Below are 13,318 nucleotides of genomic sequence, written 5' to 3' on the forward strand. Positions count from 1 at the left end.
AGTATCAAAAAAATATATTTTAACAAAATCCGTCTTCTTGCATCATCCATCAGGGGGCCTCGCAAAATATATTTTTCCCACATAAAATTTAGATCTTGCGCCGCCACTACTGTTTGACAGATAGAGTATGGAGAATCTGTCAAACAAGTTGTGGACCTATCCGGCACTTGATCGGGAAGTGGTGAAAGGTCCTTACTTTGCAAAACTATAACAATTATACAAACTTTTGTCATTGTTGTCTACTTGAAGTGACAGTAAATATTTTTATTAGTAAGGGGATAAACCAGGGCCCTGATTCACGATCCGGAAACTGGGATGTACCACGAAACCGTTTTGAGACTCAAACTCTAACAAACGTGAAATGACGTTGTTAGAGCGGGACGCAGCATTCTCGTTTGAGTCTCAAAACGGTTTCGTGGTACGGCCCCTGTATCGCGCGACATCCAATAAACTCTCGCCACGCTAAGCATTGGTCAAAGATCGCACGTAAAGTTTCCGAATCCGATTCGATCGAAAATCGTCCTGCTGTAGCTCTACCATGAGTTTAAAGCTATAGTATCTCGATACCGATATCTCGATATCGATACTCGATACGGAATACGTAAATATTTAGTATCGCGATTTTAGTTCCGCAATTAACCGCTAGAGGCGCTGTAAAATTTGTCATACTACTACACATACTATAGCTTTACTCATGGTAGAGCTACTGGTATCCGCAGCACCAGCAGGCTTAGCATAACAACATTAGAAACGGAAAAGAATCGACATACTGACAGATTTTAATGATAAAATGGCGGATTTCCTTTGTCTAACTGTCACTTGATCTATTCTTCCGAAGAAGGAAACCGCTTCTATGTTGGCCATGGTAGGCCTACTGGGGGCTCGCAGGTGCTCACCCGTGTCGTATCTGCGCTATGAGGCCGGCGTGCTGCTTCTTGAGTGTCTCGAGCTGCGCCGATACCGTCCGCAAACGCTCCTGAAAGTCCACCGCCGACTCCGAACCGCCATCGCACCTGGAAAATATTAATACTAGAGCCTTTTTCATAGTGGAGTCCCCATCACGCAGAAATTCGTTCATCGCGCAGTAACCGTACATTTTTGCTGAATAAAACTATCCATTGTCAACAGGGCAATCGCTTGGGGCCTCGAGTGTTTTTGGAAGACAAAGGGTCTCGCAAAGACCTGCCACCCGGGGCTTCGCAATGGGCAAGACCGCCACTGTCCATTGTCCTCGCCCGAGCCTCGAAAGCATTTCTACCACATGTCATTAAAATTGACGGGCGGGGGCGTGATGATGATTTGATGTCGGCGTTCGTATCGACTATCGTCTCTCGTCAGTCGTCACTCATCACTCGTCATTAGAAAAGTTATTACATTTATAATATTCTTTACTTTTTCATTACCTTGGATTTATGAGAAAATAAAACATTTTATGTATTTTTAACCACTCATTAATAATTTATACAAGGTCGAATCTTCCAGTTTTAATTAATAAGAGAATCATTTTCCTTAATTTTCTTATTATTATGCAATGCCTTACTAAAACATTATACTAGATTTTTATTGCATTTATCAGTGACAAAACCAGACAATGAAAAGTCCTAGACAGTTTACAACTATCATAAAAAAGTAAAAAGTGTTCGAAAATTAAAATTCACAATGCGAAGACAACAAAGCAGACTTTATCCAAGGCAGACATGAGACATTTCATGGAACATAATGGCCCATGTTTCAATGGAAAACTTCCGAACAAACTTTTCCATCTTCACAATACATTGCACTTTTCATCCATATTATAGATGGATAACAATTTTAATATTTAAAGTGTCATGCGCTTTTACAACTGTGTATTGGGAATATGAGTATTTTTATTTCATAAGACGTCTTTTAAAAAATTGATTCTGAAAGGCCTGATAGACGTACGAACTTAAAACACGCGGGTTTTAAGTTCGCGAACTTACTCGGCTCGCGTCGGTGACACACGAGAATCGCTCACACTGGATTACCATGCCCATGATTGGCTGGCGGCTCGCGGCTCAAGGCCCGTGGCTCGCGGCTCTTTGCTGACACACAAGCGATTAAGATCGTCGAGCCATAAGTCCGCGTACTTACTCGCACGTCTGTCACCCCCTTAAGGCCATGATTCTGATACGATTTCGATTCGGAAAGCTCGGATGCGGGAATATGGTGAATAGATTTACGCAAACAGGTAGAGCGCTCTACGGCAGCCGTCGACAAGTGCCGTTCGTCTGATCGGCTTTGCTTTCACTGTAGGGTCAGCTCTTCCTGTTTTGTGAATTGTAAGAGATGTTTGTATCCTTCCAAGAATTTTTAGACGAGTAGTTGCGAGAAGTTTAGGAATAGTAGTTATAATGGCGAGACACTGCTCTCGGTCAATCAAATTATTTGCACTGTCTCGCCCTAGTCTCGCCACACTAATCGCACAATAGACATAACCAGTAGTTCGACTGCAAAAAAACGGACAGGTTTCAATATCTGTCAAATTCGTCGGGTTTCACTAGGATTATGAACGGAATGTGCCTCGCGCTGGCTGATGTAATTTATTTTTAAATATTTAAAATAAAGTTTTCTAAATTGGATTCTGACAATTTTAATCGCATGTGCCAAAACACAAACAACAATACGACCAAAGAGGAACACGTCCATCGAATATGTCATAGTTTTAAATTCGTAGGTAACAATTTAACAACCCTAGCGACGATTTTCGTCATTATACGTCAAATTTTAAAATTTCAACATCAGTTCTAAGTCGGTATACTCTATAATTCTGTCTACTCTGCTAATCCATGCTCTGCTGCTTTATACGTGGGAGAGCTATGCTTCGGCACGAATGGGCCGGCTCGACCGGAGAAATACCACGTTCTCACAGAAAACCGGCGTGAAACAGCGCTTGCGCTGTGTTTCGCCGAGTGAGTGAGTTTACCGGAGGCCCAATCCCCTAACCTATTCCCTTCCCCTCCCTACCTTCCCCTGTTCCCTACCTTCCCCTGTTCCCTTCCCTTCCCTCCCCTCTTAAAAGGCCGGCAACGCACTTGCAGCTCTTCTGATGCTGCGAGTGTCCATGGGCGACGGATGTTGCTTTCCATCAGGTGACCCGTTTGCTCGTTTGCCCCCTTATTTCATTAAAAAAAAAATCGGTAGGTATAATCCAAGCCTAAGTGGTTTTTTTTTGTCCTGAAGGCATTGTAGCCCTGACGTCACTGCGACCCTTGAGGATCTATTGTGATTCGCATTAGACAACACAGACCGGTCAGTAGACAGTACCTGAGCGGCGATATGACGAGGTAGGTGACGGCGATCCACACTAGCAGCAGCAGCACCGCGGCCCGCTTCCACTTGGCCGAGTACATCATACCGTCATCGGCCCGCCGCTCTCATGGCCGCCACATGGTGTTGCACGCCTGAAACAAATCATTGACTTTAGAATGACTTACTCTAAAAAAAATTTTACGTGGAAGAGCCATGCTTCGGCACGAATGGGCCGGCTGGACCAGAGAAATACCACGAGCGACGGAAGTTGATTTTCATCACCTCTTTGCTCGTTTGCCCCCTTATTACAGAAAAAAGACTGGCCATAGACGGACCGCAAGTTGCAGTCGGTATTGACTGCTCTAGAGCGGTCGCGTTGAAGGTACCGACCGCTCAAGCACTGCTCGAGCGGTCCGTGTAATGTGTATTGCGGATATGAATTGAGTATGAAAACTGCAGAATGCAGATCGCCGTGCAGCGGCCGCGTTTTGTAGCCGGTTTCGACTGCAAGATGCGGTCCGTCTATAGAAGGCCTTAATGTCACATTAGATGGCTGTTTTGTATAGTTACATTTTCTAATGATACTTTTAAAGAGTTTATATAGTCAAATCATCAGAAGTGACTTAAATTTCAATTTGTATCAATGTAAAACCTCTATACATTGGCTAACGATCAGTGGCGTAGCTACTAAGGGGCTAGGCGGGGCAGTGCCCCGGGGCCCTCGAATCCTTACCAGAAATCTCGATCGAACCTTGTGAATTTCTCCCATTTTCAAAATAAATATAACAGGTTGCAACCCCACTTTAATCATGACAACTCAGTTGAGAGAAATTCGAAAGTTATGCCCTCTAAATTCTATCTGTAGCTTGGCAGTGTTACTTGTTAATTTGACGGTTAGTGATATTATGTGCGTTTTATTGTGAATTCGAGTTAAGATAAGACATAACGAAGGTAGATCAGCTAAGGATTATTGTAATAACCAGATCGGAAAATGGACAGCCAATTGACATAGAAGTAAAAGAAGTGTTTTTAGGCTTTTATGCAGTCATCAAACATGGCGCAGTAGATTTAGTCAACGAAGTGACAACATTATTTATCGACAAAAATATTGATTTAAAAAAATGTCTATGATGAAGCCAGTGTGAAATCTACACCAAGTAGGTACCTTTTAATAATTGTAATGTATGTTGTTACTCTTTAATATTTTTATAACTTGCCCTGCAGTGCACAAAAAAGAGCTTTAGTAGCTTAGCATTTTTGTGTATTTCATATTTTTATTTAATAAAACCTAATCAGTTTACATGGCAGTGGGGCCCCATTTTTCAATTGCCCCAGGGCCCTTGGGCCTTGGACCATGACCAATGAGCATCGTTAGCAGTGGCGTAGCTAGGTAACTACGCCACTGCTAACGATGCTCATTGGTCATAATCCTAAAAGGCGAAAGTTTGTTTGGATGTATGGATGTATGGATGTGTGGATGTGTGAATGTATGGATGTTTGTTACTCTTTCACGCAAAAACTACTGAACAGATTTTAATGAAACTTTACAATAATATAGCTTATACATCAGAATAACACATAGGCTACAATTTTAACCGACTTTCAAAATGGGGGAGGTGTTATGTGCAACGATTACTCCGCCGTAACAAACGGCGGAGTAATCGTTGAACATAAGAAAACGTCTTATGTTCAACGATTACTCCGCCGTTTGTTAACCGATTTTAAAAAATTTTCTTTTGGTATATAGGGTATCATCCCAATTTGGTATTATATTCACAAAAGTGGTGATCTGATGAAGGATCCATAAGCAATCGAGGGAACTCCTCAAAATTTATAGGGAAACATGTGGTGACTTCGGTTTCGTGAGAAGTATTCTAAGCATATGCCACCAACAAGTAATATTTTGCACCGAGGTATACCTGGTATACGGAAGGTGCTGAGAGAACTCCTGATTCTTTATAGATACAAGTTTGGGAGTTTCGGCGTTGTTTTAAGAACGGAAAGCATATGCTACTGTGCAAATTACATTCATCATCATCATCACTACCATATTATACCATGCATCGTCCGATGGTTATGACTTATGAGCCCATAATGACCCTGTTATTGGTAGTTTTCATAGTCTTTTAGTTCGAGACTCGAGTTTGTCAAGCGATAATTAAAAAAAAATTATACCTACCTAATATTATAAACTTGAAGAGTATGTTTGCTTGAAGGCGTTAATCTCAGAAACTACAGGTCCGATTTAAAAACTTATTTCAGTGTTAGATAGCTCACTTATCGAGTAAGACTATAGGCTATATTATATTATCACGCTAAGACTAATACGACCGAAGAAACGCAGGAAAATGTGGGAAAAACGGGGGAAATATTAGAAATTACGAACTACTCGAGCAATTTTTATGGCAATATTAAGCACAGATATAGAGTAGACCAAGTGAAGGGAGTAGGGACATAAGCTATTTTTTATGGGAAAATGTACGGTGTCTGTAAAATTCCTAATTTACGCGGGCGAAGCCGCGCGGGACATCTATTATGTCTATAAATGCCCAGTGTCATTGCGCGTGTTGCAGATAACTTTGCAATGATCTTACAGTAAATAGAGTTTTTATTACTCATCTCACGTTTCTGACTATACCTACCCAGATTCTAAGATCAAATGAATAGTGAAAACATACACTCTACAAATGCCTATTTTTCTAATTGTAGCAATTGAGGTTAAAATTAAGGTCGTAAATAATAATTTACAAATTATTATTATTATTATTATAAGCCTAAACTGTCCCACTGCTGGGCAAAGGCCTCCCCCAAAGACTTCCATCTGTCTCTCTCCTGCGCCACTGCTGGCCAGCCTGGCTGGTATGCCTCCAGCTCATCACGCCATCTTTTTCTAGGCCGGCCTCGGCGGCGGCGTCCGTCTTCAGGTGCCCACTCTGTTGAGATCCTTGCCCAGCGGTCGGAATGCATACGGCCAACGTGACCCGCCCAATCCCATTTCAGCTTGGCAGCCTTGACACCTACATCCTTGATACCTGTTTTGGAGCGCAGTGTGGTGTTCCTTATTTTGTCCAGAAGTTTTACTTCTAACATACTGCGCTCCATTGCTCTTTGGCAAACCCCGAGTTGGGACTTTTGTGAATCGGTCAATGACCAAGTTTGTGCACCGTAGGTTAGGACAGGCAAAATACACATGTCGACGAGTCTGCGCTTTAGTCAGATTGGTAAATTTCCCTTCATCAGCGTCTTCATGGAACAGTAGCTCTTCCAGGCGTTTTCGATTCGACGATCGACTTCCTTCCCTTGTCTATTTTCAAAAGAAACTAACTGGCCCAAGTACTCGTCGACATATTGCATTTTTTGCTCGTCTACCTCGACCCTACGCTTCGTGCTATTGGTCATTATTTTGGTTTTGGACCTATTCATTGTTAATCCCACCTCGAGGCTTGCAGTGCTCAGGTCTTGGAGCATTGTTTGTAACTCAGAGGCTGTGGAAGCGAACAGGACAATGTCGTCAGCAAAACGGAGGTTTGTTAGCCGTTTTCCGCCAACTTCAATGCCTTTCGCCGCCCAAGGATCTTTCAGTTTTCTGAAGAATTCCTCAAGCACACAAGTAAAGAGTTTGGGAGAGAGCGGGTCACCCTATTTGACACCCTTGAGTACTCGGAACTTAGGACCGGTAGTATTAAGTTTTATATCAGCGGTGCTATTGGCATAAATGATTCTCAGGAGTTCTATGTATGTTGGATCTATATTTTGATTATAAAGAGAATTAAATATAGCGGGATGTTTAATGCTGTCAAATGCTTTGGTGTAATCAACAAAGGCTAGGTATAGAGGCTTGTTGAATTCCGAATACTTTTCGAGGAGTTGGTTAATGGTCTGCAGGTGGTCTGTGGTAGAAAAGTTGTGACGGAATCCGGCTTGTTCTGGTGGCTGCTGTATGTCTAATTGATGGTTAATACGATTTAGTATTACTTTTATTAAAGTTTTGTAGAGGTGTGATGTTAGACTAATTGGACGGTAATTGGCAATATCGCTTTTGTCCCCTTTTTTTATGGAGTAGAATAATATTTGAGTGGCACATTTTGTCTGGGAGCTTGCCGGATTTAAGAATGGTATTGAAGAAAGTCGTGATATGGGGTAATAAATTTGGTAAACCGATTTTTAGCATATCAGTGCTGATGCCATCCTCTCCAGGGCTGCGGTTCTACGGCATACTATTTAAAGCTTTTTTTATTTCATCTGGAGTTATGTTAGGAATGGTTTCTGGGCAAAAGTAGTTGAAATGTTTATTTTCAGATGGTGTGTTTTCAGAATAAAGTGATTTGTAGAAGTTAGTAGCTATGCTAATTATCTTTTCTCTATTGTTATGCTTTCTTCCTTCATTATCTCTAAGACTACTAATCCACGATTTGCCTTTTATTATACCTTGCTTTAGTATTTTTAGAAACGAGCTATTCTCTAGGGCTACTTTGAACAGATGAGTATTGAGATCTCTTATATCTTTTCTGACGCTACGTTTAATTTTCTTGTCTATGTCCCTGTATTCCTTGGATCCTATTACCATTTTCATTCTTTTTTTCTATTAAGTCTAAAGTTTTAGTTGTAAGTTTACTTTTTTATTTTGGTTGTTTTTTTATACACTTTGTACTTTTAAGAATTCCTGTGGTGATAGCACTGTATTGGGTTTCAGCATCTGTTCCTTCTAATTGTAATGTACTGAAATGGTTTGAAAGTTCTAAGTTAAACTGTTCTGAGTTAGTTACTAAAATATCTTTTGAATGATTAAATAAACGTTTCTTGAATGTTTTGGCCCGATGGATTTTAAAATTAAATTTCAATTTAGCTCTTAATGGCCTATGGTCCGAACTGAATTTAATCTGATTTATGACACTGACATCCTTAATTAAATGTTTGTCTGCTGAAAGAATGTAATCAATTTCATTGCGTGTGTATCCGTCGGGTGACGCCCAAGTCCAACGTCTTTGGGATTGTTTATAAAAGAAACTGTTGGCGATATGGAGGTTTTGTCCAAAGCAGAATTACAGAAGACGAGTTCCACGTTCATTACGGTCTCCAAGACCATATTTTCCGATGATCGTGTCAATGTCACGTTCTTCTCTGCAACCTACTTTTGCATTAAAGTCGCCAATAATGATATTGAAAGTGCCTCTGTTTTCTTCACACGCTTTATTTAGGTGATCATAAAATTATTCTACGTCCTCGTTTAAGTATGCAGATGTTGGGGCGTATACTTGTATTAGCTTTACAAATAATAGTAAATATATTCCAACTAAAATATTGTAGATAACTAGGCATACAATAAGAATATTATTACATATGTGCTCATTAGCATCCAGTCAAGGTATGCTCTATGGCTTATTATGCTATTGTGAATTGTCTTATGCAATCACAGTTTTTTCCTTAATTTAGCTTACAGCTGACTTTCTAGATAGGTATAGTAACTTTGTATAATTTATGATAATTTTACTCAATGTTTTCTATCTTTGCTATGTCTAGCATTACACATAGACTTGACAAAATTTTCAAAAGAAAAGTAAAAGGAAACCTCCATTCGGAGTTACATATTGGTACAAAGCTCCTGTTAGGGCCCTACCACACGGCGAGTTTTTTATAGCGTACGCGATAAAAACGCGATGCAAATATGATAAAAACGCAAACGACACAAAAATCCCCTAAAAAACCCCTCTCTCTCCGTTTTCTCCCCGCTGTTGCTCAACACAGTCGCGCGTTTTCATCACTATAAAGTACAAACGCGCATTTATGTTGGATTTATATGCGCCCGCCCAAACGCGCGGTTTAGGTATCGTCTATATCGCGAGATTACAAGCAAATGTATATGTAAAGATTTATTTCTTCTTCTTCTTTTGGCGTAAGCCTCCCCATTTAGGAGTTGCCAGATTTATTTAAATAGAGGTGCGGTCGCGCTGTCATTTAAATACATTGCGGTGTAGCCACCAAACTGAGCGTTTGTGGGGGATGCATATGAATTGAGCCTTAGATTCAAATAACACTAAACTGTTTGAAAATTCTCTTCTCATTACAGACTCTAGTATGTCAAAGATATTGCAATACCATTTAGGTAACAAGTGCAAACCAATGATCACACCATGATTACTATAATTAGCTATAGCTTACAAAGTTACAGCTGATGTGTCACTTTTAGCAGGTGTGAAATATTAGCCACAAGACGCTATATTTGTGCGCTATGTTTGTAAAACTATACTGCAGTGCAGCAGGATTTTTCTTCAAAAGATGATCCCACCAAAACATTAAAATATATAAAAAGGAGCCAAGCAAAATATTGCATAGCCATGCAATATATCTATCGTAAAAAGTTTTCAGATCACATTCAAGCCAAGCCTTCAACTTATTTTGTAATTTAAATCAACATTGAGTGAATTTATCAATAGTTTTCTTTATTTCATAATTATTATAGTGGCTCGGCAATGAGCACAAGAAAAGCAAATATAAAACTTCATATTTGGGGTAGTACATACTTACACAAACGGCAAGCGTAAAGTGTTTTTCAGTATGTAACGACGCGTACGGCGTACCCAATAAATCCAATCAGTCGCTGATTATTTCTCTAGTGCTCATTGCCAAGCCATTATAATAATTATAAAATAAATCGCCACAAAAAGTATCGTCACAGAATTTGTAGGTACTTTGTAGAAGACAAAGTACAAATTCTGTGACGATAGCCCAACAACATTTGAACTTTCTGGAGGTTATTCGTGCACCGATGTTACTTCCGACGCGATTGAGTATTACGACCTATCCCGGATTTTTTTAAACCATAATAATTATACTCCGCAAACAAGCGATACCGCGATATAAAGGGAGTGCTACACCATCTATCGAGCGAGTATGGACTATGGAGTGTACATCGTAATTCGCAGTTCTGATTTAATTTATATTTTAATCGAATTTAATTATCATAGTTTCATTGTTAACTAAGTTAACACTATTTTTCCTTTTGTACGTAAAATAATTATTATGAAGTCGAAACTCATTTTTAATGTTCTTGCAAAGCTACAAATATAAAAATCTTTTCTTTTATTTAATAAAGTTAATATACTTTTCAGTTTTTAGGTTTCCTTGCCCAAAGGATGAAAACGGGAGCCTATTCCTAATGAGTCTAGACTTCGCTGTCTGTCTGTGGTCCGTCCGTGTGTCACGCGGCTAGATCTCGAGAACCACAATAGCTAAATATTTTAATTTTTTACAAATTATGTACTTTTTTTGTCGCTATAAAAGCTAATAGTCCAACTAAAATAAAATAAATGATTAATCGGGGGTCTCATACAACAAACACGTTTTTTTGCCCTTTTTTGCTCTATATCCATAATGGTAAAAGTAAGGTTTTTGAAAATTTCAGAAAATACTTAATTGTATTTCAACTTTAATAATGAGTAATAAAAAGTACATAAACTTGTGATTTAAGGGGGGCTCCCATACAAATTTACGGTACGGAACCCTATGTACGCCAGTCCGACTCGCACTTGGCCAGTTTCATAATTTTTCCTTTCATTGTGGATAACGACCTTGTTGCAAAATTTCAAGGTTCTAAGTCTGCTAGAAGTACCTTAGAATTTTGATGATCTGTCAGTCAGTGAGTGACAAAATATAGTAACTTTGATCATCCGTAACTATTAAACTATTTATCGAAATGTTATGTAATTTGGAGGTTAATCTAGTTTTAATACTTGCTCCTAGTCAACGAAATTCTAAATCCCTAGCTTTGTTAACATCGAAGATAAAGGGGGTGTGAAAAAGCCGCGAACCGCTTCGAGACAAGTATGCTACGGCCGTGCCTTTGCTAAAAAGCTTGGCTGGAGCACTGCCGTGCTCCCAGATAGAGAATAAAGAGAAAATAAAGAGAACAAATAAATGAATAAAATATCTTTTTATTAAAAATGGGTATCATGATACACTTTTTGAAAGTCCTAGAAAGAAGAAACTATGTTGCCTACCACCAGTTCGTGAACCACCCCGCCTAGAAGAACCGGCGTAAGAAACTCAAACTCCTTGGCAATAAGAGATAGGAGTATAATATAGAGATTTTTGCCCACTAAAAAACTTATCATTAGTATATAAGACTGTTCCAATGCTTTTATAGAGAGCTATGGGATCTCATAACATGAACAACACCAACACAGTTAGCTAGTAGTTGTATTTTTTGTTGGTTTCCACCTTCTTCTTACACTGAGGAGGGGAGTGAAAAATTGGTATTGACATTGTTGACTGTAAATTACTTCCAAACATATTTTCAAGATTCAAACTGTTAAAAGATTATTCTTGTAACTTGCATCTCATATGTTACACAAAACAGACTTAGCATTATAATGACGATAGTCAATACATTTACTTAAATAATTTGCATAATTTAATTATATATTATATATCTTTATTCATTTTTGTTTACCTACTAGTGATACAAGTTTTTTATGTTAGCCGTTATGGCCTTGACTGTGTGATACTGGTGTTATTTAACATTATATACATGATATTATAACCTAATGCTCTTTATTTATAAAATGTTGTATACTTAACCCGTTTTAATGAAGACGACAAATAATATTTCAGTCATCAGTTGCTTAATCCAACATTGTAAAACTGTAAAGTGACTTGCAAATTCAACTCTAGGTGTATATGCCAGAAAAGCTGAAATTTGATGATCTAAAATGAATTACTTAAATTAATATTGTCACCTTCAGGGTGCGTATTATGTCAAATTGCTTTACATGATCGTCTGTAATATCAATAATTAATGAAAAACTGAATGTTAAATTTAGATGCAGCAAACTTCAGGACTAACACTAGTGACTGTGTTACTCAAAAACATACAATTTTCTCGATTGAAAAAAATTGCGAAGTTGCTTCCAAATCACCTATAATTAACACTTTAAACTGCTAGTATTCAAGTAATACATTAAAATAAAGCTTGAAACTTTTTAGTATAATTACATTATAGAAAAGGAAGGGATTATGTTACATATTTTTTAAAACTTAATAGATATCCTTTAAAACAAAAGAATAAGTACCTATAACTGCCCGCTAACTTGGCGATGATTCTGCGTCGTCCTTTTACACCTGGCATATGAAAGACGGGCGTGAGTGAGCATTTTAAGATATTTAATATTATGTTTTGTTTTTAAAATTACTAAAATGTTGTTTATTAACTGCACATTTTTCCGGGATTAAAAATAAAAGTAACAAAAAAACATCAGTTAATTATAAATCCACAGATATACTTTCGATTTGTAATAATTGTATGGATTTTAATTAGCTATTAAAGTTTTTGTTTTGGCATTGAAATTTGCTGATTTTGACCAACAAATAGGGACTTTTAGTTTTATTTGAGAAAGCGATTTAATGGTTATAATATGATATTTAGATGCGCGTGTGATTTGTGATCTGAATAAACCGGATGGAAACAATTTGTATCCCAATTTCGAAGCGTAAACTACAACGTTAACCACACGCCCCTCACACACACACCGGCATTATAAGTATGGAATATTGTAAATAAAAGTAATTCTAAACTTGTAACAGTTAAATCGACGAATTATGTATTGATTTAAGCGATAAATTTTAGTAACTTACCAAATTTTAATCCTCAGAACACAGAGTATACTTTTGTCAATTGTTTTTCACTGTAAACGAAGTAATATTATATTCACTAGAAGTTTTTGAAAATAAAATGTTTTTCTATGAAAGTTCACAGTACTTAGTATTTAATTTTTGGCCAAATTAATATTTTATATCCCCACAATCGTCGTGCGCTACACTGTACTCGAATCCTATTGATTTGACAGTTGGGTAGATGAAAGGCATTGAAAGGTGACGTGAGTTGACATCACTCATCAGTCGTAAATTTTTTTAATCATTGACCAAAAATTTACCTGGCTCCCGGGCCATTAAATGCTCGTGGCGAAAAAAGGAACTAACGCTCTCAACTAAATGTCATCATACAAAAACGCCATTTTTGACAGTTCTCCTATGGTTCTCCCATAGACTTATA

General features: G+C 38.2%; 1 protein-coding gene across 2 annotated transcripts in view; it reads right to left on the minus strand.

Annotated features, from left to right (window-relative positions):
* The window catches only part of LOC121734657 (alpha-(1,6)-fucosyltransferase), a 59,453-nt gene extending 46,446 nt beyond the window's left edge, over positions 1–13,007 (minus strand). The window contains exons 1-3 of one of the 2 annotated variants that reach the window (XM_042125256.1): positions 12,901–13,007; positions 3,286–3,422; positions 897–1,013 (exon numbers count right to left, since the gene is read on the minus strand). In XM_042125256.1, the coding sequence (XP_041981190.1) occupies positions 897–1,013; positions 3,286–3,374 (206 nt within the window). In that variant the 5' untranslated portion in view covers positions 3,375–3,422; positions 12,901–13,007. The remainder of the gene's footprint in view (positions 1–896; positions 1,014–3,285; positions 3,423–12,900) is intronic. The other variant, XM_042125255.1, reaches the window with a different exon arrangement.
* Between the last annotated feature and the right edge of the window lie 311 nt (positions 13,008–13,318).

The sequence above is a fragment of the Aricia agestis genome, chromosome 16 (genome assembly GCF_905147365.1).
Source record: "Aricia agestis chromosome 16, ilAriAges1.1, whole genome shotgun sequence".
Classification (NCBI taxonomy): Eukaryota; Metazoa; Arthropoda; class Insecta; order Lepidoptera; family Lycaenidae; genus Aricia; species Aricia agestis.